The sequence below is a fragment of the Camellia sinensis genome, chromosome 2 (genome assembly GCF_055761805.1).
Source record: "Camellia sinensis isolate YWXY chromosome 2, ASM5576180v1, whole genome shotgun sequence".
Classification (NCBI taxonomy): Eukaryota; Viridiplantae; Streptophyta; class Magnoliopsida; order Ericales; family Theaceae; genus Camellia; species Camellia sinensis.
In genome coordinates, this window is record NC_138962.1 from 219,816,588 (window position 1) to 219,843,986 (window position 27,399).

Here is a 27,399-nt window from a genome sequence, read left to right on the forward strand (position 1 = left end):
TAGTTTCTATCCTCCTTGAGTTTGCGGGGGGCTGTTAAAATTTACCTACACCTACCATCACCTACTACCACACCTACTACACCTACCACCAATTTACCCTCACCTACTCCTCACCTACTACCCAAATCCTCTTCTATATAATAGGAATCCTTGTAATATCAATAAAACAACAAGATAGATATCAATCAATAATACATAAATTCTTACATATAATTTTTGGAATCATTTTGGTCCCTCCCCTTGTGAAAGGAGCACTTTTATCATAAATTAAAAGAATGATTATATATTATTTTTTTATACATTTTTCTTGTTATTTATTTATGAACGTAACTTTACTATAAACTAAATGGTGGCATTTATACAAACATAACTTTTATAAAAACAAATTCATAGATTATATAAAATGACACACTATTATGTATGAAATTTTTCTAAAAATATTCATTTTGCATAGCATTGTCTATGTTTGGAACCAAAAATGAGTATCACATTCTTAGAAATCTCATTCTCAATAATACCATATGTACGTAATTTCACTCTTGTGTTTGAATAATTCAAGAATTTTATTCAACAAAAAAATATATTTTTTAGATTTTTGTTAATCTAGAAAATTGAGTTAAGCTGAATTCAAAAATCAAAAATCACATTCTCAATTCAACTATATCCAAATAGTGAATTTATAAAGACTAAAATTATATTTTCACTTCTTTCAAAATCCATGTTATGCAAACATATTGGCATAAACTTTGAATTTTGAAATAGAATATTATTAGCACCCAGTTGGTTGGGTGAGTGACGCATAACATTAAAAAACCTTGAATTGCATACAATAAAGTGAATTGGGCCCAACTTTCTTTTTAGTTCTTTTTAGGTACAAGGGTTTTTTTTGTTTTTTTTCTTTCAAGGTAAGTGAGCCCGACTTTTAATGAGTCTCATACACTACTTTCACCCTTATAGTTCAAAATTTAAAAATTGAATGATTGTATTATATTATTTGCAACAGAAAATCATAACAGGATTATTGCAGGAAAAAAAATGAAAGAGAGAATTCAAGTCCTCTCAAAGTTGTCCTATTCATCTATGTAATTTTGAAATTTCATCTTAGAACAATCTTAATCTTGTATTGAAAATTAAATTCTTTTCTTTTCTTTTCTTTTCTTGATGCAATGCAGATGCTCAAGTGGAGTACCATTAGGGTATCAAATGTAGCTGGAGAACTATCTTTGCTATTTTGTTTGTTCTTGTGGGTAACAACCTACACTCGGATGAGGCAAAAAATGTTTGAACTCTTCTTTTACACTCATCACTTGTACATTCTCTTCATGATTTTCTACATTTTCCATCTCGGCTTCTCTTATTCCTTCACCATTCTTCCCGGTTTCTATCTCTTCATGGTCGATTGGGTCTTGAGATTCTTACAATCACGACAAGGCGTTCATTTAGTTTCTGCTGGGGTCATGTCGTGTGAAACTGTGGAGCTCAACTTTTCCAAGAGTCGAGGTAAAGCTATAAACTATACTTCATTTGATGCCCTCTTTTTATGATCGTTGATATGCATATTAGTAGACACGTTATTACTGTACATAAAGTGCAATTCTAACAATATTGAATTCATCCTAGATGAAGTTTATAACAAGGGCGGGGCTATATGTATGTGCATGATGTTAGATGACTACACCATTAAAATTTGAAGAAAGGAAAATTATAAATAATGGTACGAGGAGTTTTTATAGCGACCCCGGTCTTTTCCCATTTGACTATTGTGTCCGGACATAGGTTACGTAGATTCTGTCATTGTATGATGGTTGTTGTTGTCCCTTATTTTCTCATTTGGAATTATAGGATGTGTTGGGCAGGTTTGTTGCAGGTTGGTTGGGTTAGGAATCAAGTGTTGCTGTCCAGAATTTTAGATATTCGCTCGAGCGAGGAGTTTGTCGCTCGAGCGAGATGTTGTTTTTGGTTACTCGCTCGAGCCAGGGTTTGGTAGCTCGAGCGAGAGTTGGCGTCCAGTATGGACCTGTAGCTTTGCATTCTTGGCTCGAGCGAGTTTTTCTTCGCTCGAGCGAGTTAGTTCATCCTTCGCTCGAGCTATAGTTCCTTCGCTCGAGCGTGTGTCTGGTTACAGACCTGAGGGTTTGAGTTCTTCGCTCGATCGAGCTTTCTTTCGCTCGAGCGAGCTTTTGGGTTGTTGGCTCGAGCAAGGATTCCTTGGCTCGAGCGTGGTTTCTCTGTGTCTGATCGCTCGAGCGACCAAGTCTTCGCTCGAGCGAGCTTGTCCAGTTTATATACACAGCAGCGGGATTTGATCAGTCTTTTTCATCTCATTTTGATTCCAAACCCTAGGTCCGACTTCTCTTTCTCTCTACTCACCTTCTCTCTTAGATTTGATCCATTTAGGGAGTGTTTCTACCCTAGATCCTTCATTAAAAAGATAGAGTGAGTTGAGGGCTTCCATTTAATCTGAATAGTTGGCGATTTGGAGCACTTTGGTGTTTGGGGTATCATCTCTGTCTTCTCCTTTTGGGTTGTTTTCTTCAAGGTAGGGATTTCCTACTCCATTTTATAGGTTTTGCTCTAAGTTTTGGTATTCTGATGTGTTGGGTTACTTTGGTAATTTTTGGGAAAACTCTGGTTGTAATATTAAAATTAATTTGTATAATTAATTTAAGGGAATTGGGGAATATGGCTAAATTCATTGTATTGGAGAAATTATTGAGTAAATGGTGTAGTTGGTTAGTTTAATCACTCACCTATGAAAATGTTGGAATTATGTTAGTTGATACATCTATTTCCTGTTTAGAAATAACTGTTTTGGGCTATCGGTGGAGGATAGTCGTGATTGTTGTAGACATTGCATGTGGATTAGGAATAACTGAAACTAATCACATTGGTTAAGTCATTAACTTTGACTATTGCATTGATACAGAAAATACGTGTATTGATTGAGCATTGCATTTGCATACATTGTTTTGTGTGGGAGGAGATAGGGGATGTACTCCACGGTTTAGGGGAAGATAGGGGATGGACCTCTAAACCGGATTTTGTTTGGGAGGAGATAGGGGATGGACTCCATTAGCATCACTTTTATGTGTGCTTATTATATTGAAGTGTTTTTATTGATACAGCACTAAAATGTGTATCAATCTGGAAGTATGAAGTGTTGTGAATTGAGCTTGAGTCTCATTTGTTTGTTGATATTGGAAGGATGTGAATATGGTATATGTAATTCACTGTTGTAGGTTGGCCAGGTTCTGAGCCATGTTGATAAAATTTGAGAGTAAATTGTATCTTAGACAATAGTGTCATGAGACTGTAAAATGAAGTGGTTGATTATCTTGGTTAACCATCTGTCAAATACTATTGCTTTATTCATTGCTTATATGTGGTTTAGTATATTTCTACTGGGCTGTGGCTCACCCTTTATGGGAACATCATTTTCAGGTTCAGGTGATAAGCAACCTCCCAGGACTTCGTTTGGAAGGATGCGGATTTTGAAGACTTGTCTTTAGTTATTTATTTTAAATAAGATTACATGTAAACATTCAAGCCAAGGGCTTAACTTGTAAATGGGTTAATACTCATTCTTTTGTGTCCAAGTGTTAGCTTGGAAAGATGTAAGCTCTTAGGGCATTTATTTTGATGTTCCATGTAATGACTTTTAATAAAAGTACTCTGATGAATAATTCAAAAGATTCGTTTTCTTTTAATAATGCATGTTAATGTTATGTACATTATGGGTTTAATTTGAGGGCGTTACAGTTTTACAAAATGAATCTAATGGTCAATGATTGTGCGTCCTGGTTTTGTTTTCACTTTTCTTTTCTTATGATTATTTTGGACAATTTGAACTAAAAAAGAGCTTTAAAAGCTGACATTTTAGTTTTTTTAGATTTTTTTTTAACTTTTTTGTATAAAAAATATGAGAAGTGATGTGACCCAAAATGAGTTAAAAGCTGGCTTTTAACTTTTTATTTGCTTCCCAAATGGCCCCCAAGTGATAGCACTAGTAGACAACATTGTGTACTGCCATATGATGACATTGTTTTCACTGACTATTTTTCATAATTATTTTTGGACAATTTAATCTTTAAAAAAAAATAAAAATAAAAATAAAAAAAGAAAGAAAGAAAGAAAGAAAAGAAAAGAACCTTTAAAATGTCAATTCTTTTTATATATAGACATGACATATGGACAATTTTTATTAACTTGTTTTAAGCTCTTAACCTTGGCCTTGGGCGGTGAGGCTACTAGGACTGAGCAAGGAATCCGTGAAATTTGTAATCCGATCCAGTCCAGTCCAATCCGATAGGTTTGGATTGGTTTTTTGAATCCGCGGTTCGGTTTTGGATTGAAGAATTAAAAATCCGTAGTTCACGGATTGGTTCCGGATTGAATCCCACGTTTCCGGATTGGAACCGATCCGGACTGTATACAAATAGTCTATATTTTTATTATACAACCTCCCCCATAGTATCTTCTCTTATTCTATATAAAATCTAAACTCAAACCTAAAACCGTATAATATCTTCTTTTATTACTTTTGTTTGTTAGTTTTAAGTTTTAATTTGCAATGGTCTAAATACTTATGGTGAAACCAGTTTTCTTATGGTTGTTTAAATTATAGAACAGTATGTCGTTATTATAGAAAAAACATATTGCTATTATGGAACTAATATAACGTTATGTTTATATTTTTATGAAATTCAAGTGTTATATATATATATTTTTGTTATTTAATTATGTGAATCCGTGGTCCTAAACCGATCCAATCCGTATTTAAATGGATTGGTTCGGATTGGTTCCATGATTTAAACGGATTGGATTGGTTCCAATTTTTCAGGAACCGTAAATAACGGATTGGTCCTGGTTTTATCCCAATCCGATCCAATCCGGACCATGCTCACCCCTAGAGGCTACTGGCCAACATTTTGTGCACTGCCGTGGGTGGACCAATCTTGACCCTCATTGGGTTAGTTTTAATGTTTGCTTAGCGCACACTTTGAACTATCTTTCTCTATAGTATTATGTTTCTGTGTTTTATTTTTACATACAATTTAATAAATTTGAATTACTTTTATCCATGTCAAAGGAAATATATAATATTATAGTATATTATGTCAAAATTTTAATACATTTTGTAAACTAAAATCTACTCCACTAAATGATGTGTTGTTAAACGACTCCATTAAATGAAAATTCTAATTACACCACTGGTTTATAATCCATCAAGATGAATGCAAGTATTCACTTTGGTTTTGTTTTCAAAATATATTTTTTGATTTTTTTATTTATGAGAAAATAGAAACTAATATATTTTTTCCTCAAAAAAAAAAGGAAAAGAAATGTATACAAACGATGAGTTTTGTTTATTTTCATTTTTTTTTTTTTTTTTGCAAGTTTGTTCTTACTTTAAAAAAATTCAAAAAACATATTCCGACATTTTTTTTTTTTTTTGGATCAATATTCTGACAATTTGAAGCACCTCTTTAGTAGGATTTTATTTTATTTTCATCTTGTGCAGCTTTGAGTTACACTCCAACAAGCATTATCTTCATAAATGTGCCCTCCGTTTCAAGACTACAATGGCACCCTTTCACCATTAGCTCAAGTAGTAATCTCGAACTGGACGAGCTAAGCATCATCATAAAAAATGAAGTTGGACTGAGAAGCTCTATCAGATGCTTTCTTCACCATCTCCGGTGGATCGACTTGGCATGTCCATTGAAGGACCTTATGGACCTATTCCAACTGATTTTCTTAGGTATGTGCAAAATGTGAATATATATGGGTGTGTTTCTCCTATAATTAGTTGCATTTTTGGTGTCTAACGGTTGCATTTTGTGTCATTTCAGTACCTAACATTTTACTGTGTCAGATTGGGAAAGATCTCACTCTATTAATTTTGATAATGAATATTGCCAAAGTCACCCATCTGAACCATTTTAACACACATCTAGTACTTTAAAGTCCAAACTGAACATAATTATAGTGTTGGAGATCAAATGAACCAAAACAATTGGCCCTTACTTCTATGGTGTGCATTGGTGACTTGGTATATATACAAATTGTGATTGCAGGCATGACATGCCTGTGATGGTTAGTGGAGGCAGTGGCATTGCTCCATTCATCTCCATCACGCGCAACATCGTCTTCACAACCTCAAACCTAAAATCCACCACCACTCCACAAATTCTTCTCATCAGTGCATTCAAATTTTCATCCGACCTCGCCATGCTAGACCTTCTCTTTCCACATTCCAAAACCCCATCTGAACTTCTCAACTTCGAACTCCACATTGAGGCCTACATAACAAGAGAAAAACAACCATATCAGAGAACGAACAAAAGCCCCTCCGAACCATCCGGTTCAAGCCTAATCCCTCGGATGCACCCTTGTCTCCCACTTTAGACCCCAATGGTTGGCTCTGGCTCGGTGCAATTGTGTCATCATCTTTCATCGTCTTCCTTCTCTTCCTTGGGGATTCTTACCCGGTTCTATATTTACCCTGTCGATCACAACACGAATAGGGTTTACTCGCACACTTCGCTAGCTATGTTGGATAGGTTGCTTGTATGCATAGCCATTGCCGTGACAGGTTGTATAGGTTTTGTTTGGAGCAAGAAACAGATAGCCATGGAAGCAACAAAACAGGTTCAGGAAATGGAAGGTGGAAAGCTAACTAGGTTTAGTGATGATAGGGAATTGGAAAGCCTACCTCACCTGTCTATTGGCAAACCTAACAATGTGCATTATGGTGGAATGCCTGACCCAAGGTTTAAAAAAGCAGCCGCAACCGTTACGTAACAGTTTTGGAATCGCCACCCGTTACGGCCGCTTTTGCAATGTGATTGAGATTCACAAGTATGTCGGCCGTAGCGGCTGCCATAGCAGTCGTAACGGTGCTATAACAGCCGTAACGGCCTGTTACGCACCGTTACGTAACGGTTTCAAACTGTTTCTTTCGAAAAAACACACAAAAAAAATTGAAAATGGAGAAAAAGAGATAGAGAGAAGAGGGAAGATAAAGAGAGAAAATGGAGGAGCAAGAGATAGAGAGAGAGAAGAGGGAAGATGAAGAACATGTTATTGATTTGTTGAAACTGTAAAACTTACGCTATTCTATTCAGCTGCTATCACTAAACCATTTTGTTTGTGTGTCTATCTATATATTGTTTGAAAATAATAATAATAATAAGTGTGATCATTATTTATTTGACTTGGTTAAAATATGTATATATATATATATATATATACATATTTAGGCTCTTATTTATTCTCTTACTTTTATCATTATTTATCTTATATATAATAGTTAGTGGTTGATTTTTTGTATAATATAAAGTCATTAATTATTAAAATAAAATGTAAAAAACTCAGTTTATAGTGATTTAAAAATATGAAATATATTGGATCATACTTAAAAATTTACAAAAATTTATCAATATTTATTTTTAACCCATAAATATGATCATGGAAAAAAAAATATGCGTATCGGTAAGTTTTTTCAAATTGTGCGAAAAATAAAAAAATTCACGGTTTCGGTTACCGCAACCGTTACACTACGGCCTTTACACCCCGCACCCGCAACCGCAACCGCATCACCGCCACCGTTACAGCGACTACAACCGCTTTTCAGAACCTTGGCCTGACCTAAAGAGTAAGTAAAGCTTTCTCTAGAGCACTTGCTACATATGAAGAAAAAATATTTAAAATTTAAACATGTGGATAAAATTCATTTTATTTATGACCCAGGACAGTTTAATGTTAAATTTATACTATATATTTTACTTTCATGATAGTTTTATAAGATATTTTTAGGGAAAACTACACCATAGTGTCAATCAAAATTAATTACAAATAAATAATAAATATTATATATATTAATAATTAAAAATATAAACTTTGACATGAATTTGAAATAATTTTTTTTCTGTCCTTACTAAGTAGTGATTTCCCCTTATTTTTATGGTTCCTAGAATTCTTCTTCTCCAGAGTACCATTCCATAACTAATTCAAACTAGTAGTTTAAGGAAGGGGCTTGTCGCCCTCTCTACAATATAGACCGGATAGTATTGCATGGTCCGTGAGGCCCATGAAGAGTTTTGTTTTGATGATCAGATTTATTTGTTTTGTTGGTTTAGGTGTGTTGATCATTCATGAAGAAAAAAATCAGATGAATTTGATAATTATACCCATATTATTTTATAATGTTTTAAAAAAAAATGACGATATAATTTTAAAATTATATTACTCCACATTTTTTTAAAGACAAATATTGTAAAATCATTTGAATATGATTATCAAATTGATTTTTTTTTTTTTATGGATAATATATGCCTAAATACATTTAAAATAAATATATCAGATCATCAAAGTGGGAATCATAGTGGGTCCATAGACACAAACAACACTGTTGAGTCTAAATTTGGATAGAAGATAATCTAGTTTAATTATGTATACAAGCCGAGTTCGAACCTAAATTCGAATATTTTTCGCTTGAGCTCATTTAATATACAATTCTATATTTGAGCCAATCTCAAGACTCAATTTGAATTCACTCCATTATTTAGCTCAGTTCAATTCATTTGCAATCTTACAAATTAAATGAGGTGGGTATTGCAGGAATTTTGTTAGAGCGCAAGGAGTCAACTGTTGGAGTTCTTGTTTGTGGGCCTAAGAACATGAGGTTACAGCCATTTGTTCATCTGGGTTGGCACACAACTTGCATTTTGAGTCCATTAGTTTTAGCTGGTGATTCACACATCCAATACAAAGATGAATGGGGCTTAGAAAGTGAATCTTCAAAAATGATATAAAGTGTAATGTATTGTTGAGTTGAGATCTATCTTTAATTAAAGTTCTTATAAAATGATTTTTACATTCAATATTTGTTTCTCCTTTATATATTATGTTTTTGCATATTGTTTTTCAAGCAACTTGTCACGCCCCTAAACCCGCCCCTAAGAGTTTGGGCATGACCTAAACGGAAACGGATAAATACACTATTGTACGTAGTATAAGGGGCCTTAACGGAAGCACTAGAACTCAAAATAATAAGAATCTCCATTGAGCTACTTCTAATATGCCAGGATCACATGCATCATGAACACTATGACAATTAGTTACAGGCCAAAATGATACCTCTAGTGTCAGTTATATACACATACATACACAGTCCCAACCTTATGGTAAGGCATATACAAAAACATTAGTGCCATGTACAATCAACCTTAAATGAGTAAGCAAAATACAGTAAGACTTCACAAAATAAGTGCTCTCGTTTAGTGCTCGGGCTCATACAGGTTGACAAAAGAAACAGACGTTTCGGGTTAGGGCTGACCTCCTAGTTGGTTACCTACAGACACAGACATGACAAAGGGTGAGCCAAGCTCAGTGAATAGTAATACGTAACAAAGTGATGCTTAACTTGAACCGTAGTAAAAGAATACATGTAGTTTCGTAACTTCTCAACACTTATTGAACCATATATTGTGTCTAACATGCCTTGGAAATAGATGAGGATAGACATATAAATTAAATGCAACTTTTCCAAATTTCCCTGAAAATGTGTCCCCGCTCGAGCGCCACTTTGGCTGCTCGAGCGGACTATACAACTTAACAAAAATACTGGGCGGTCGATTTTTACGCTCGAGCGGGAATTCCCACGCTCGAGCGGACAACGAAATTTCTGAAAAACTGCTGAGAGGTTGAATTTCACGCTCGAGCGGACCATGCAAATTCTGAAATTCTACAATGCCAAGTAAAATTCCAACCTGGTATCCAAAGCTTCAAATATGTACTTTCGTATACTAATGCAGCATTCACCTAACGAGTCTGAGTCTATACTTATTCATAATAGTCTTAGATCTTATCATGGAACATATTAGTTCAAACATAACGTTTTGGCTTAAAGCCCTTACATAATGTGGCACAAACCCTTAACATGGTGGCATGAAGCCCATTAACTTAGTGGCGCAAGGCCCTTGGATAAATTGGCACGGAGCCCTTGAATCATTTGGCATTAAGCCCTTGTAAATTGGCACTAAGCCCTTGTAGATTGGCATTAAGCCCTTGTAAATTGGCACTAAGCCCTTGTAAATTGGCATTAAGCCCTTGTAAATTCTTGCATGAACTCAAGAGGTGTCTCACACGGGTTCTAGCGGTGACTCACAATGTAGCACTTAGTCCCGTGTAGCACTTTGTTTCATAACATAGCTACTTATACAATATGGCCAAAGGCCCATAATCTTAGAGAATGAAAATACTTCATCTTCCCCATTTCTTTATATACACACATTAAAACATGAACATAATCACATGTCATGTATGAGCAAGATGCTAATGACAATCATGAGCTATACATATGAAGCATATAATGGTACTACTACTCACTGTGGTGTTGAGACGACATGCTACTTCCTCCTAGAGTGTGTCCTGTACACAATCAAAACTTGCATATTAGTTCTTCTTTTCCCTTGGTAAATTAGTTCCTCATTCGTTACGCTTCAAGTGAATTTATAACCATCTAAGATCATCAAAAACATAATCTAAAAATAACTGAGGGTCCAGCACGTAAAACAGAACATATAAATTTTCTTCCTTTTCGCTCGAGCGCCCGAACCTCCGCTCGAGCGGCCGTGCCCCTGTTTTGGACAGTTTCTGAAAAATCTAGAAATCCCCTAGATGTTGATTTGTGATTATGTATCAATTTTAAGCAGAATATAACAATCCCAATCAAACAATCAAACAATCAAGACAAAGAGACACAGCGATTTAACGTGGAAAAAACCACAATTGGACACCTCCAACTGTGATCAAAAAACCACGGGCAACAGCCACAAGAACAATCCACTAAGAAGAATTAAAGGAATTACACAGGTATACTCTCAATTACCTAGCGAATCCACAACGCCTAATTGAACCAACCTCTATGTGCCTCTTCCAACCCCATCTTCACCACGGAATTGTCTTTCTGATGAGCCACTCCGGATTCCACCAAAGCTTCAGGCTCGAATTCTTCAGAATCCACAACTGAAGAATAACTCTCTCTTTTGTGTATAACAAACAAACCTTTGATGTACTCTCTTTAGATCATGAGTTGAATACTCAATAAAAACATCAAAGAAAACTCCCAAAGTATCCCCAGATATAAACCCTAGAAACCAAAAAGAAGATCTGGAGAAGTTATCCTCAAAATCTGACCCAATACGCGAATTTATAGAATCTGTCCCGCGATCTCCGCTCGAGCTCAACACAGCCCGCTCGAGCGGACTGACCAAAAACTGCGTGCGAACAAACTGAGATGCGCTCGAGCGTAGGAGAATCCGCTCGAGCGTAAAATCACACCTTCCAGTAATTTTACAGGCGACTGCAGAGATGCTGAGAGCTTCCAATCCCCGCTCGAGCGCCTGTTCCTCCGCTCGAGCGGACAGGCCAAAACTGGAAAATCTGGAAAAATAAAACATGATCGAACAGGCAACTTTGAATGCATTTTTGCATTTTGCTTCGGGGGCGCTGCCCCTCAACCCCGCCGTGGCGCTGCCCCGGACCCGCCAAGGGGCGCTGCCCCCTGGACCCCCGCGAGCTGACCGGGCAGCTCGATCCCCGTCATAATCAGCGAAGTGGCAATCTTGAAAGCTTTATCAACACAAACTTCTCTGAAATGCTTGTTTCGGGTTGGATTCGCATCTAACAACTCATAGCCTCACTGAAATAAAAATGCGAATAAAATTACAACTCAAAGGAGTTTTGTCAAACGGGATTGCCAAGAAATAAAACCTAACAGTTTCGAAGTTCAACCAGAAATTCTGCAACACCACTCCATTATTCATGCAAGACAAGGGGAAATTAATGCAATACATTAACCCAACATCACCATATCATGGTTTGGAACTTAAGTATCACAAATACACATGATTAGAAGCTCTATCAAGTTACAATCCTTCTAACTTCCATCTTTAATGCATGTTCCTCATGTTTATTAAACATCATACACTACATAAATATATTTTCATGGATTTGACATAAGAAACAAAGAGTGAGGTATAATTTGCATATCAAAGCAACCAATTGATGAGTGTTCTCTTCAATCAAACATAAATTATGAACAATTCTTCATGACAGCCCTTAATCATCAAACATGAATCATAACAAACCCTTCTACACAATTGAAAGAAGAATTCTTGTATACAACCAATTTAACATACCTTGAACTTTAAAAATTGCAAGGATCCTCTTAATTTAATCTCAATTCCCCTTCCTTGTTGAGCCTTGCCCTTGTTTCTCCCTTTTTCCCTCTTCTTTCGTTTGTTTTTTCCTCTCCAGGAGATTGTCAAATTATTTTTGCTCAAGCTTAAAGGAACTTAGACTTTGATATATATATATATATATATATATAAGGGCATATAAGACAAAATTCCAATGTTTAATCGTTCCGAAATTGAAATTTCGCAAACATACTTAATATTACGTAAAAATTATGCTGATCACAGATATATAATCAATTTCAGATAATTAAGCCGTTAAGGCTTCCAATTTCTAAGTCAAAAATTTAAGGTGTAACAGATACGTTCCTTAAAGAACAGATAAACATCCTTAAACATGGATTTCACTTACTTAATCTTAATTTCTCATGGAATTTCACAGTAAACATTTAAAACATAAAATAAGGACTAAAAATAAATCAGAAAGCATATATGAGGGTCGGGTTATTACACAACTTGTAGTAGTATTATTATGTTGGAGTTTTGGGTATAAAACATAGATTTTATTTAAAGTTTTTTATGGTATTCACTACAAGAAAATACAGTTTTGGCGACCACTTTTGCCGACTAAAAATATTTTGGTTGCCAAAAGTTGTGAAATTGGCGACCAAAAATTATGTTAGTTGGTAAAAGTACAATATTTAGCTACTAAATTTTTTATTCGGGGTATATTAATTTTTGGCGACTAAAAAAATATTTTAGTCGCTGTATAGATAGTTTTGGCAACTAAAATAATTTAGTCGCTAAAAGAAAAATAAAAACTTACTTTTTATCTTTGGCGACCAAAATTTTGGTCGGCAAAAATGTAATTTCAGCGACTAAAAAATATTTTAGTCACTGTATAGATAGTTTTGGCAACTAAAATAATTTAGTCGCTGAATGAAAAATAAAAATTTATTGTTTATCTTTGGCGACCAAAAGTTTGGTCGGCAAAAATTTAATTTCAGCAACTAAAAAATATTTTAGTCGCTGTATAGATAGTTTTGGCAACCAAAATAATTTAGTCGCTGAATGACAAATAAAAATTTATTTTTTATCTTTGGCGACCAAAAGTTTGGTCGGCAAAAATTTAATTTCAACGACTAAAAAATATTTTAGTCGTTGTATAGATAGTTTTGCCAACTAAAATAATTTAGTCACTGAATGAAAAATAAAAATTCACTTTTTATCTTTGGCGACCAAAATTTTGGTCGGCAAAAATGTAATTTCAACGACTAAAAAATATTTTAGTCGCTGTATAGATTGTTTTGGCAACTAAAATAATTTAGTCGCTGAATGAAAAATAAAAATTTATTTTTTATCTTTGGCGACCAAAATTTTGGTCGGCAAAAATTTAATTTCAGCGACTAAAAAATATTTTGGTCGCTGTATATATAGTTTTGGCAACTAAAATAATTTAGTCGCTGAAAGAAAAATAAAAATTTGTTTTTTATCTTTGGCGACCAAAATTTTGGTGGGCAAAAATTTAATTTCAGCTGCTAAAAAATATTTTAGTCGCTGTATAGATAGTTTTGGGAAAAAAAATAATTTAGTCGCTGAAAGAAAAATAAAAATTTACTTTTTATCTTTGGCGACCAAAAGTTTGGTCAGCAAAAATGTAATTTCAGCGATTTTTTAGTCGCTATATAAATAGTTTTGGCAACTAAAATAATTTAGTCGCTGAATGAAAAATAAAAATTTATTTTTTATCTTTTGCGACCAAACGTTTGATCGGCAAAAATTTAATTTCAGTGACTAAAAAATATTTTGGTCGCTATATAGATAGTTTTAGCAACTAAAATAATTTAGTTACTGAAAGAAAAATAAAAATTTACTTTTTATCTTGGGCGACCAAAATTTTGGTCGGCAAAAATGTAATTTCAGCGACTAAAAAATATTTTAGTCGCTGTATAGATAGTTTTGGCAACTAAAATAATTTAGTCACTGAAAGAAAAAAAATATTTATTTCTTATCTTTGGCGACCAAAAGTTTGGTCGGCAAAAATTTAATTTCTGCGACTAAAAAATATTGTAGTCGCTGTATAGATAGTTTTGGCAACTAAAATAATTGAGTCGCTAAATGAAAAATGAAAATTTACTTTTTATCTTTGGCGACCAGAAGTTTGGTTGCCAAAAATTTATTTTCAGTGACTAACAAATATTTTAGTTGTTGTATAGTTACTTTTGGCTACTAAATTTATTTAGTCGATGAATGGAAAACAAAAATTTACTTTTATTTTTGGCGGCTAAAAGTTTGGTCGCCAAAAATTTATTTTCGACAACTAAATAAATTTTAGTCGTCATATACCAACTTTTGCCGACTAAAAGAAATTTAGTCGCCAAATATCTAGTATAGTTTTATTTTTAATATTTGGTAACTACCTCATTTGGTCGGCAAATATACATTTTTTGTGACTAAAACACATTTAGTCGGCAATAAAACTCAATTTTTTTTGTGGGAACACATACTGCCCAATTTGAGTTCATGTTTAATTTTATTTTTATTTTTATTATTATTATTATTTTATTTTTTATTTATTATCATTTTGGAGGGATTTTTAAATTAATTTGGTGAGGAACTCTGGAGGGATTTCAAACACACTAAAATGAGTTAGGGCTTAAACACGTCTCTCTCTCTCACTCTGTGACTCTCTCTCTCGCATCTGCCCTCTTCCGATTCTCTCACGCCTCTGTCTCTCTCATTCCATTACTCTCTTTCTCTCTCTCTATCTCTTTCTTTTTCTCTCTCACACTAATTGCCCTCCTCTTGATATTGAATGTCTGTCGCTTTGTTTCCATCGCCGTTGAGTAAGAAGCATCACTGCCATCGAGCACCACCGTCGATCCACTATTGGAGCATTACCCCAGTATGTCCTCCCTATTTTGCCTTCTCTCTATTCCTCTCTCTACCTCTCTTTCCCTAATATCTGTCTCTCTCACTCTGTGACTCTCTCTGTCTTTGTTTTCTCTTTGACTAAAGTAATTTTGTTCTATAATGTCTCACCCACTAGGGCCTTCACCATCTCCATTTTCTAGAACATCTTCAACTCTCCCTAAAAACAATTTGAGGTATAAATATCCCTCTATTTCTATCTCTCTCGCTCATCTCTCTTCTCTCTATCTCTCATATCTCTTCTCTCTCTGTCTCTCTTGCTCATCTCTCTTCTCTCTATCTCTCTCTCTGTCTCTCTCGTTCATCTCTCTTCTCTCTCTGTCTCTTTTTCTATCTCTCACTCTCTCTCTCTCTTCTCTTTCTCTCTCTCACTCATCACTCTTCTCTGTCTGTTTGTCTGTCTATCTGTCTTTGTCTTTGTCTCTGTCTCTTTCTCTATTTGTCTCTTGCTCATCTCTCTTCTCTCTATCTCTCTCTATCTCTCTCGCTCATCTCTCTTCTCTCTATCTTTGTCTCTCTCGCTCATCTTTCTTCTCTCTCTATCTCTCTTTTTTTCTATGTCTTTCTCTCGATCATCTCCTTTTGCTCTCTTTTTCTCTCTCTTTCTCTCTCTCTCTCTCTTTGTCTATCTCTCGTACATCTCTTGTTTCTCTCTCTTTTTCTATCTGTCTGTCTGTCTCTCTATCTCTCTCTGTCTATATATATATATATATATATATTTATATATCTTTCTCTCTCTCTCACTCATCACTCTTCTCTCTCTCTTTCTCTCTCTGTGTCTGTCTGTCTCTCTCTTACTCATCACTCTTCTCTCTTTCTTTCTCTCTCAATGTCTGTCTGTCTCTCTCCCCCATTGTGTTCATCTTGCTCACTCTCTCCCTCTCCTCTTCTCTATTTACCGAGCTTTCCACTACAAGAAAATGCACTTTTAGCGACCATTTTGTCTCTCTCTCTCTCTCTCTCGCTCATCACTCTGTCTGTCTGTCTCTCTCTCTATCTCTCTTCTCTATCTGTCTCTCACTCATCTCTCTCACCACCCATCTCCTCTACCACCTTCACCACTACTGCAAATGTCATTCCACTACCACCATTATTACCACTATTGCCACTCCATCTCTACGACTACCATTGCTACCACCATCGTTATCACTCCACTACCACTACCACTACCACTACCACTACTGCTACCACCACCACCACTACTACTACTACTACTATTACCTTTCCTCCACCACTGCCACTCCATCTCCTCTACCATTACCACAACTTCACCACTAATCTCCTTCGCCATCACCACCACCACCACCACCACCTCACCTCTTATCCACCACCTTCACCACTACTGTCGCTCCTTCTCCTCTACCACAAAAAATTAGCTCTTGATTTTTAGTAACAAAAAAAAAAAATGGGTCACAAAAAATATTTTTCATCGGCCATAAAAAATTAACTTTATTTTAACTAAAAATATTTTTCATTAAAATATTAGCCCTACTTCTATCAAATAAAAAAAAATCATTAAAATAAAAATAAAACTAATTTTCCCCCCATTTTCACTGACTCATAGGACTGCCCGCCCAAACTTGATTTCCCCCCTTTTTTCCCTCTGCCTTTTCCCCCCCATTTTTTTTCATTTCCTTTCAGGTTTGTAGAGCCTTAATTTCACAACACTGTTTCAAAACAGTGAGCAAACCTTAATTTGAGAGAGAGAAGATAGAGGGTTTGAAGAGAGACTGGGGTTGAAGGGGAAGGGTTTCAATCAGCGGCGAGACTAGTTCAGCGGCGAGACGGTACGCTTCTTTTGACTCTTCTTCCGACTCTCTCATTCTAGTCGGTTTCTCTATTGTCTGGGTTGAAATGGTTCCTCTATATCTCTATGTGACTGTGTATCCTTGGAACAACAATGATGTAGTTTTATAATCCGAACAGATCTTAAACCCTATGGCCATTCGGTTCGTCTCCACTATGGCCAGAGACAAATCCATCTTCCCTGCGCTCTCATTCTTTTATTTATTTATTTATTTTTATTTTTTTTTTTGAACAGCCTTGCACTCTCATTCATGGCTCTCTAACTCAATGCAAATGATCTCAGATCCAAAACACTTAAATCCTCTTCTAATCAGTCAAAATGAAGAGCTGACTAGCATAGGGTTTCAATTTATGAATAATCAAGCTTTGTGGGCTATATTTGGAAGATACTTTCAATTGATTTTCACTTAGTACTGCAAGTTGTTATTTTTCCCTAATCAGTTGAAAGTTATGAGTATAAATGGGGATGACTATTGAATTGTGCTTCAACTCTGTGACTCTGCAATTGATAGATGGTTATTTATCTAAGATGTGCTTCAACTGTGTGACTCTGCAGTCAGTTACCAGCAATTTTCTGGGTATGTGGCCGTTGATGCCAAGAAACAGAAAGCTCTGGTTCTTGAAGCTGAATCAAATTCGGCTTCCAAGCCTCTTGTTATCTGGTTAAATGGAGGTATAGTATAAAAAAAAAACCATTTGTTGGTAGAGAATCTTCATGGAGAAATAGCAATGCAGCAGTGACTTTGAATATTTATAGACATGTAGTGGAAGATGTGCTTCTCAATTATTGAGTGAAGTTGATAGAAACTCTTTACCTTGTTTTCTGGTTGTGAAAATGTCAATATACATTAGATTAAAGGGGCCTAAATTTGCCTCATCAAATGGCCTTTCTCTGAGAATCCAACTATTTTCTGATGTGCTGGCTGGAACCTGGCACACATTCTTTAGTTAAAAAAGGAAGGCTTAGGCACGAAGTAATGAATATTTATTCTTAACAATGTTGCCTTTTTTTTTGGAGAGGGGGGGGTTTAGGTAGTTGAACTTCTAGTTCCATCAAATGATAAACTTCAAATTATGTGCAACTGAAAAGGACAAGAGAGAGAGAGAGAGAGAGAGAGTGCTATACATCTTTCGTTTCTTCTCTATTACTAATAATTTGGGCAACTAATCTTTTTCGCCCTTTTCCAAAATGCAAAGTTTGGCTCTCTACAGGCAAAAGTTAGATGAGATGTTTCAGTGATGATGATATCAGTCAGGTAGCTGAATTTTTTTGATTTTCTCTTGCTTCTAGTTCCCTTCTTCATACTTTCCTAGCCTCACAGCTTTTATCATTTTGCAGAGTCTTACCTTTTGTTGCACTTCCAATCTGCATATGTATCTGTGTCATGTTCAAGGTGAAAAGTTGTTATGCATTATAAGCACGTTCTCTGAAACTGTTATATCCATCATAAAGCTGGTTACTGCTCTTTTGTAGTTTTTGTATTTCTTTTAGGGTTACATGTTTATGATAGGTTGTGAAGTTTAATCATATGATAGAAACTGAAATCAGATGATATTAATCTCAGACTTTTGAATCCCTTAGTGAAATTCAAAGACTTCGTAATGTAGGGATTTTCAATCATAGGGAAGAAAGATGTTTACTAGGCCTTAGAATTGTAGTATCAGTGATGGCAAGGTGTTTTCCAGTCACTATATACACATGAAAGGTTTATTTTGCACTAGATATCAAATTTAGCTTCAAATGGATTGTATGAATAGCGTGTTTTGGTTGTGTCATGGAAATTGAATCTAAATGCTGTGTTTGAAATAAGATTTGAAACTACATGATTCTTGTGATGTTCACAGTTTGTTATCATGTCTTTTGGTGTTATGGTCTTATCATGTGATGCATCAACCGCTTTATCTCCCTGGTCAAGAATTTGAAAAGTAAAAAATGTTTTTTTTTTTTTTATACTATACTTTATATATACCCTTACAAGTTATATAGACGATTTGGCTTCTAAGAATTGATTTCATGTGATTGTGTGCTTATTGATCCACAAAAAAACCATTTTTTGATTCGATTTTGTTTATGCAGATATTTGATTTGTTTGATGTGAAATGCAATGGGGTTAGGAGAATTTGTTCATTCATTAGGCATTTTACATCCAAATGCACCTGTAGCAGACATAAATGAAGGACTCTGTATAGCCCTAAATAGATAAGAATAACTGTTTTAATCTCAAGTTGAATTAGTTTTGCAGTCATTCAGCCTTGTGCAAGATTGTTCCCAATATTCAATGAGAAAAATAAGGAAATTTAGGACAAGTGTCCTCCCTAATTTAATGATCAAAGCAAATAATGGAACTAGTCCTGTAGAATTTTCATTTTCAATATTGCATCACATAATTGATTTGGTGCATATCCACTTGAATGTTGTGTTTGGTTTTAAAGTAGATTATGAGAATTTGTGTATTTGTGTAGTTAATTTTTTTTCCTGAGAATTTAGTTATTGAGATGTTAGAAGGAAAGAGCTCATAAACTCAACAAGCCTAATTATTTAGTAAAAAAAGTTTGTGCACTGCTCATGCTAGGTGATACACTTTGGGGCCACCTTGATGACATGGAGCTGATTAGGAAGCCACACGTAAATTCTGTTTTCCTGCTCAGTATCACTCATGTCATGAATAGCCATATTCCTAGCTGATGGAAATTACAATGAATCTTTTTTCTTTTATGTAAATTCACTTTCATTTGTTGTGCATAAATAATGATTAGATGGTTATGTGGAGCATCATGATTGGTAATAAAGCAATAATTTATATAAAAAGAGACCCTAACCATAAGATTCTTCAGGCACATGCGATGTAAGTTAAGTTTTGTTTTTAATGTTATGATATCTTGTTAAGTTAATTTTGCGTGTATTAGCTATGTGTGTACATATCTTTGTGTGTTCAAGAGTATTTGTGTCATTTGTGGGAGTAGCCAAGGCAAGCAGAGCAGCTACCAAGATGATGTTGAGCTTGGCAAGGAATTGATATTGTTTTCATGAAACTTTAATGGCCCCATTTTTCTCTGAGTTTTATGGTTTATTTATTTCAAATGGATTTATCTATTTTCTTGCATACACTTTGTTACAAAATATTTTTTTCCTAATTTGACTTTGGTGTATAGTTTACTTGATGGGATGACTATATATGATTCTGTGTTAATTGGCCCCTTCCCTTTAGGTCAATACTTTTCCCCTAACAATGTAATTCTTATTTGTCTACCATTGGTTGAACTTGAGTTGGGCTTTTAAGATCCTAAAACTGATTGTAAATAAGAAAATAGTATCTGAATATGGAATTGACTGAGTCAACTGGTTTATTCATTGCAAAATATTAACTTCCAATTACTTATCGTGGGTATGGTACATCAATTGTTAAAAATTGAAATTGATTGATGCTTTCTCTTGTTTGTTGCCCAAATGTTGGTGTCTAGTTATCTGTTTAAATAGAACCAAAGTTTATGTTTGGGGGTGACTCTGACATATGTGAAAAAGCACCTGGTATGCGGATTTTCATAATGTCAAATATGCATTCTGTTTTTGTAAGAGGGTCAAAAAGGTTTAAACTTTTGTTTCTCTCTCTGAATTGTGCATGTGCAGCTTTCTTCTACTATGAGGTGGATGGAAGCTCCATTTGTTTGCAGTACGATATGATTGCTCATGTAGGAGGTAAAAGAACCCATGAAAGATATCTTGTATTGAGGCAGAGAATTAAGGTTTGTTTCTGTGGGATAGACCTGGATCATATTTATTCTTCTGAATGTTATGCAAAGACTCTTACAATTTTTTCTTCCCTCAGTTTTATCTTTAGTTTCCCGGGGATAAGCCTGGCCGTATGGAGGATCCAACTGAGAACAGGAGGGGAAAGAATCAACAACTCGGATTGATGATGGGAGAGAACCAGCAGAATCACAAGGTTCCAGAGTCAGCTATGAATGCCAATGCCGATGGGCATGCCAACACGAAGACAAATATGATGGATTTGAATATGCAGCCACATCAGATACATGAACAGGCTTCAAATAATCAAGTTAGATTGTCTCCGTTGTTTATCTATCAGAAACAGATTTTGAATTTTGTTTTAATTTGAACTCTATTAACAGATCAGTGTCTCAGTGGAATGGTTACACTTTGCATTAGCATTTGAATGCACTTATTGTTCATATCAATTGGACCGCACTACTCCATTCAAATGTATAAATCATGGACAGGTTTAAAATGACATATTTGACAACTGAAGATATCAGAATAAGTTTTCTAAATGGATCAATTTGGTGTGTAAAACTAAACTAAGCCTGGTGTTCCAATCAAGTAGAGTCAGCTACATGAATCTTTTGTCACTGTCTTGCTTTGTCAAAGGCTATATCTTCAATTAAATTTTTATCCTTTTTTTTCTACCACATCCCATGTCATAATAGGTCATTCCCTTCCCTTAACATTTCCATTTATGGTAATCATATTGCTCCTCTTTACCTTTGCATCTATAGGTATTTGTTGCATCTATGGTGTGTGTATATATAAATATTGGTGGTTAGACTGAGAATCTCAAGTGTATTTGAAATGGATTAAAAATATTTGAAAAGTAAAATTAAAAAAAAATAAAAATTTGAAGTAAATACAAGATATCAAGGACACTTGAAGCATATAATTTCTTGTTGTAAATGGGCTTAGCAAAAGGAGAGAGAAACAAAAGCAGCTAAAGATTTGAGACAAAGAGTAATAGAACATGCAATCTTTCACTCATGTTCAATTATACATTTCAATTATATGCTGCAATGGTTCATCTACAAGACATTACTGTTTCTTGCAGAACATCCTTGTTGTCTCAAAGTATTACTGAAGGATTACCTTGGCGAGACTTGCTGAGCTGCTTTGTCTCATTGTTTAGGTATGCCAATACTTAATTGTGGTATAGTCATCATCAAATGTTTGTAATGTAATCATATAATTTTTTTGCCATATGGTTAATTCTTTTTTATGAGAATACTTCATTTTGGATGTTTTTCTAGATTCTAACTTTTCTTATTTTATTTGTAGGTGACTTCCAAAAACGATCAAGCACAAGGCTGATGCTTCAAAACCATATATATTTCTTCCTGTTTTAGATTGTTTTTTGGATTCCTTCATTGATTTTGCTTTTAATTTTTGTTCAATTACTTAATGGTTTTCAATGGATAGATGTTTAAAACTTGTCTCAATTAATGTTTTGAATGGAATGATTGTAAAGTTTGGGATTGAGCAGGAAAATATGATGAATTTTAATGTTATATTTAGGTTGGGTTGAATGAATTTTGTTCAATACTGAATTGAATGTTTATAAACAAAAATTGATTGTTCAAAAAAAAAAAAAAAGAGATTTGGCAACTAACTAATTAGTCATTGATTGTTTAATGCCTTTTGGCGACAAAATATTTGGTTGAGAAAAGTTTTGGCGACTAAATAATTGGTCGCCAAATTTTACACTTTTGCGACTAAAATCATTGGTTGGAAATTCCTTACCTTTTGGCGACTAAATTATTAGTTGGCGATTCCTCAACTTTTGGCGACGAAAATAGTTGGTTGCCAATTTTTTGCTTTTGGCGACAAAAATATTTGGTCGGGAAAATATCACTTTTCACGACCAAAGTGTTTTAGCGACTAAATGAATTAGTCGCGGTAATGATATATTTAGCGGCCAAAAATTTAGTCGGCAAATCTAACTTTTTCCCGACTAACAAAAGTTTTGGTCGCCAATTACTTTTGCCGACCCTCAATTGGCAACCAAAAAAATTGGTTGCGAATGAATTTTGCCGACCAAATTTTTAGTCGGCAAAAGTGTAATTTTTTTGTAGTGAATATTGCCGACCAATCTTTTGGTCGTGGAATGTATTGCCAACCAAATTTTGTGGTCGCGGAATGTGACAATTTGCGACCAAATTAGTTGGTCGTGGAAATGGGCGACAATTGCCAACCAAACTATTTGGTCATTGAATGTGCGAATTGGCGACTAACATGTTTGGTCGGGAAAATATGACTTTTCGCGACTAAAGTGTTTTAGCTACTAAATGGATTAGTTGCAGTAATTATATATTTAGCGACCAAAAATTTAGTCAGCAAATATAACTTTTTCGCGACTAAAAAATTTTTTAGTCGCTAATTACTTTCCACGACCCTCAATTGGCGACCAAAGTGGCGACCAAAAAAATTAGTCGCGGATAACTTTTGCCGACTAAAAATGGACTTTTGCGGACCAAATTTGTAGTCGGCAAAAATGCGAATTCTTGTAGTGATTTTTGTATATATATTGTTTTTGTAAGAATAGATTTTACTTTATAAAATTAATTATAGGGGATTAGAGTTCCCAACATTATTGACATATTATTGAGAAATTAATTCGTTAATCGGCTTTAATTCCTTAATTATTTCCTAAAAATTGAAAAACAATAAAAATCCTTAAATAGCTGAAAATAAGTATTTGGTGGTAAAATACAAAACATAGAAATGCCCTCGAGTAATTATTCCTTGCCCATTGGGTGGCTGTCTCCGGATTGATTAAAATAGTGGGATCCACTATTTATTTGGGGAAAAAAATCAAGTCATGATGATTTTATCATATGTTTGTACTTTGTAATATGATTTTTCTTATTTTATATAAACTCGACAAACTCATCAATTTATTGATCTTGCAGCTTTCTATCACTAGCAATTCCAGTGAACTTTCTCAAATGAGTCCTCATTTCCTCTCCCACCTTCGACACCATGGCGCCTTTTAAAGACTTAACAATGTCATCCTAAATGACCCATCTTTGCCTTTCTCCACTTTAATTGCGAATTCTTTCTCCACAACAAATCACACATTGAAGCATTGATCGAAAATAAATGGCAAAAGAATAAGACAATACCCGAATCCTTAAGGCTTGTATTGCACCCAATATGAAACAACGAACTATCAATAGATGGAAACGCCAAAAATCTCCAATTGCAATGCCCATCCAATCCTCAAAATTAAAAAATAGAAAACAAAAAAAGTAACATGTATCTCTTTTATTAATAAAATCAGCTTGATTAAAATTAAGGAAAAATTACAAAATCAAATAACATTTTCCAACTTGTGCTTGAAACCAAACGGCTTTCATTAAAAGCAACATTTTTTCCTTCTTAATTAGCAAGTAGAATAAAACTTCATTGTAAACTTAGTAATTTTGCATCTTAAAAAGTTAAGAAAAATTAAATTTACTTGAAAAATTTATAATTTGAAAATTAAGTAATAGTTATATTAATGAATATTTAAACATCAAAAGGTTACTATTTGAGATTTTGCATGAGGCCCAAGATAATTAGGCCACTCCCGCAACAACACTCTCCGGCCCATTATTTAGATTGAAGGTCAAGTTCAAAAGAATAAAGTCTCATTTGTTTTGCCTCATATTTATTTTAGTTTTGGAGCTCTGAATGTGTAGTCTCCTTCGGACTACGATAGGCCTTGGTGAAGGTCTTGTTAGTTTGGGCGAGAAGATGGTATTAGAAAATAGTATGTGCGGCTTAGAGTGTTACCGGTCGTCCGCCCAGACTTCCAGTCAACTGGCCAACTACAATTTTATTTTATTTTTTATATACATTTTGAGCATTTTTTTTTTTAACATTAATGTTTAATGTTTAATTTTTTTTTTTTTTTGTTAAGTAAAAATCATAATTTAATTTGTTTTATTATTTTATATTTATTTAATTTAACAATCCCAACAGTAACAACTATCATTAAAACAAATATAATTTTACTAATTCCCTCACTATCAATCCTTTTACTAACAATCCCTTACTATTAATCATCTCTATTCTACGTCTGAAAATAAATGGATCCAAAGGCTTTTAGGATCAATTGTATCAATAATTTGAATCATTACTTTAAAATTTTATTAAGAATATATATAGGGAGAATATTAAAAAAGTGAATAGTGAATAAATAATTACAAAATAAGGAAAGCACAAGTAATTTATACATTTAATTATGTAAATTAATTTTATACTTTCATTAATTGAAATTTATTTTTATAACATTTTATATTTATTTAGACCATAAGAAGTTAATTTTAAATATAATATATAACATATAAAATTAAATAATTAACTAGATGACAAAAAAATAAAATCCATGAAGAGTCTCCATAATTGCACCGACTAACATCAACCGATCACTTCAAGCATCCAATAAAATATTGAGTGCAGTACTATCATTAAGATTGGTGGTTGAGACTCCGTACTTACAAGACTCAAATAAGACCTTTATAAAGAGTAGTGATTGGTAGCTCGAATTTGAGCCTCCGAATTCTCTGAATTCAAAAAATGATGTCGTTTTTGATTTTTTTTTTTTTCAGAAGAAGAAAATCAGAGGAAGAAGAAGGAGAAGAAGAAGAAGAAGAATCGGAGGGGAGGGGGCCAACAAAATGGGGCTGGAAATGGAGGCGGGGCTGCGACGAGCTGCTGCTGCGACGATCGACTGGTCGATCTGCCATCGATCGGGGGAGGCGACGGAGGGGCCTTCTCTCTCTCTCTCTCTCTCTCTCTCTCTCTCTCTCTCTCTCTCTCCATTCCCTCTTCTCTTTCTCTCTTTCTCTCTTTCTCTCTTTCTCTTCTCTTTCTCTCTTTCGGGCTGTTCGGGGGGGGGGATTTCGGGGGAAAATCATTTCTCCTTTATAAATATGGATTACTTATGATGTGAATTTTACAGGTATATAAATGGGTCTTATATATATAGAGAGAGAGAGGGTCAAGATTATTTTAGGAGTGTGGGGGTCATTTCTAAGGCCATGTTTATTTAGACGGACTGGGTTAGATTGGATTAGCATTTCCATGAGTAATAGTCTTAGGAGTACGAATCCCTTTCGAATGTGTATCCTATCCTATCCTATGTTTGGATTAAAGTAAGATTATAAGAAAGGACTAATAGTTCAGGCTTTGAATTAGTCCTCTAATTTATATCTCACCTCCCTCTGTGAGATTGAATAGTCCATCATATGTGAGATATCATATCCAGATGGATTGTTAGTCCGTATTTCAATTGTTTAACCAAACATTTGATTAATAATTTTATTAGATTATTAGTCTAATCCCAAACTCATGTCCACCCAAACAAACATGACCTAAAAGGGGTCCCAAACATTTCCCTATTATTAATATGTAAATATTACGTAGTACTAACTAGTATATTAATAAATGATGTGACATAATTTGAGAAGTTTTTAATATTTGTATAATTGGTGGGATCAGTAATAATATCATAACACTAGTTGGTATACTAGTTAATCTATTAATTGGTGCATGTAACACTACCGAGAATGAATAATGCTATATGTACCAATTAGTGTACTGATAAATGATATGACATAATTTTAGAAGTTTTTGGTATTTGTAATTTGTATAATAGGTGAGGTTAGTAAAAATGCCATATTACTAGTTGGCACATTAGTTAGTATATTAATTGGTACATGTAACATCACCTTTAGAGAATTTGAGGTGCGTCTGAAGCTAGTCACAACAATTTAATAATTTGAATTATTTATTTTATAATATTCTTAACATATATTACTTATAAAAAATTATATCGATAATTATAATATTTCTATTTATTTATTTATTTTCTAAAAAATTGTATTTATTTTTAAAAATATGTCATCTATTTTTTTAAACATAAATGTGATAAAATAAAAATGTAATTATCAGATCGAATTAATTTTTTTTCACAAATGATATATTGAGGATTCTACAAAATAAAGAGTTCAGATCATCAAAACGGAACATATGATAAATCTCACGAACCCTTCAATTTTGCTCATGTTAAAATGTAGGCAGTGGCTTCCCTCTAGTCCCAGATCGGATTGGAGGGTACTATTGGACCCGTGGGGGCCCGTCATGAGTGCCATTTCGATAATTCGAACAATTCAATGTATAGAACTTGTCGAGTACTATATGGCTGTAAAAAATCATATTGATCGGATATCAATACCTATCTCATCGGATCAATTTTCTATCAATCGTTTATTTTTTCACCATTATACAAAACTGATTTGATCACGTAACTCTCGATATCTGATCAACGTGATTTTTTGCAAGCATATAATATTTGACGAGTTCTACATATTGAACTGTTCAAATTATCGAAATAGAACCCGTAATGTATTACCACAAGCCCAACAACACCCTCCAGTCCGATCTGGGACTAGAGGGAATCCAGGCCAAAAAATGTAAATATGAGAGAAATCAAATTCTATTAAGAGAAATAATATCATCATCATTTTGACCCCGTCTCGATAATTTAAATATTCACATTATAATACCTTTGAGAAGATCATATTTGTCACAAATAAGGGTGTGCGCAGTGTGGTTCGGGCGGTTTGAGAGTAAAATTACAAACTGAAGAGCGGATTAGCGAATTGACAAATTACGATTTTTGCAGTT

At 34.3% G+C, this 27,399-nt stretch overlaps 1 protein-coding gene and 1 pseudogene across 2 annotated transcripts; both read left to right on the forward strand.

Moving 5' to 3' along the window:
- Nucleotides 1-1,035: 1,035 nt before the first annotated feature.
- On the forward strand, nucleotides 1,036-8,835 carry LOC114257321 (ferric reduction oxidase 2-like; annotated as a pseudogene). Its single transcript, XR_014362616.1, has 5 exons — nucleotides 1,036-1,500; nucleotides 5,522-5,761; nucleotides 6,078-6,754; nucleotides 7,637-7,657; nucleotides 8,623-8,835. The product of XR_014362616.1 is annotated as a ferric reduction oxidase 2-like (transcript).
- Nucleotides 8,836-17,400: 8,565 nt separating this feature from the next.
- LOC114257436 (uncharacterized) lies at nucleotides 17,401-21,158 on the forward strand. Its single transcript, XM_082913433.1, has 5 exons — nucleotides 17,401-17,455; nucleotides 17,497-17,613; nucleotides 20,419-20,469; nucleotides 20,569-20,684; nucleotides 20,780-21,158. The coding sequence occupies exons 1-5, from the start codon at nucleotides 17,401-17,403 to the stop codon at nucleotides 21,056-21,058; spliced, it is 618 nt and encodes a 205-aa protein (XP_082769559.1). The 3' UTR covers nucleotides 21,059-21,158.
- The last annotated feature ends 6,241 nt before the right edge of the window (nucleotides 21,159-27,399 follow it).

Coding starts and splice junctions, on each gene's coding strand:
- LOC114257436 (XM_082913433.1), top strand. CDS start 17,401: ATGGGGATGACTATTGAATTGTGCTTCAACTCTGTGACTCTGCAATTG. Junction 17,456..17,496: donor GACTCTGCAATTGATAGATG/GTTATTTATCTA, acceptor GTGACTCTGCAG/TCAGTTACCAGCAATTTTCT. Junction 20,685..20,779: donor TATTGAGGCAGAGAATTAAG/GTTTGTTTCTGT, acceptor TTTTATCTTTAG/TTTCCCGGGGATAAGCCTGG.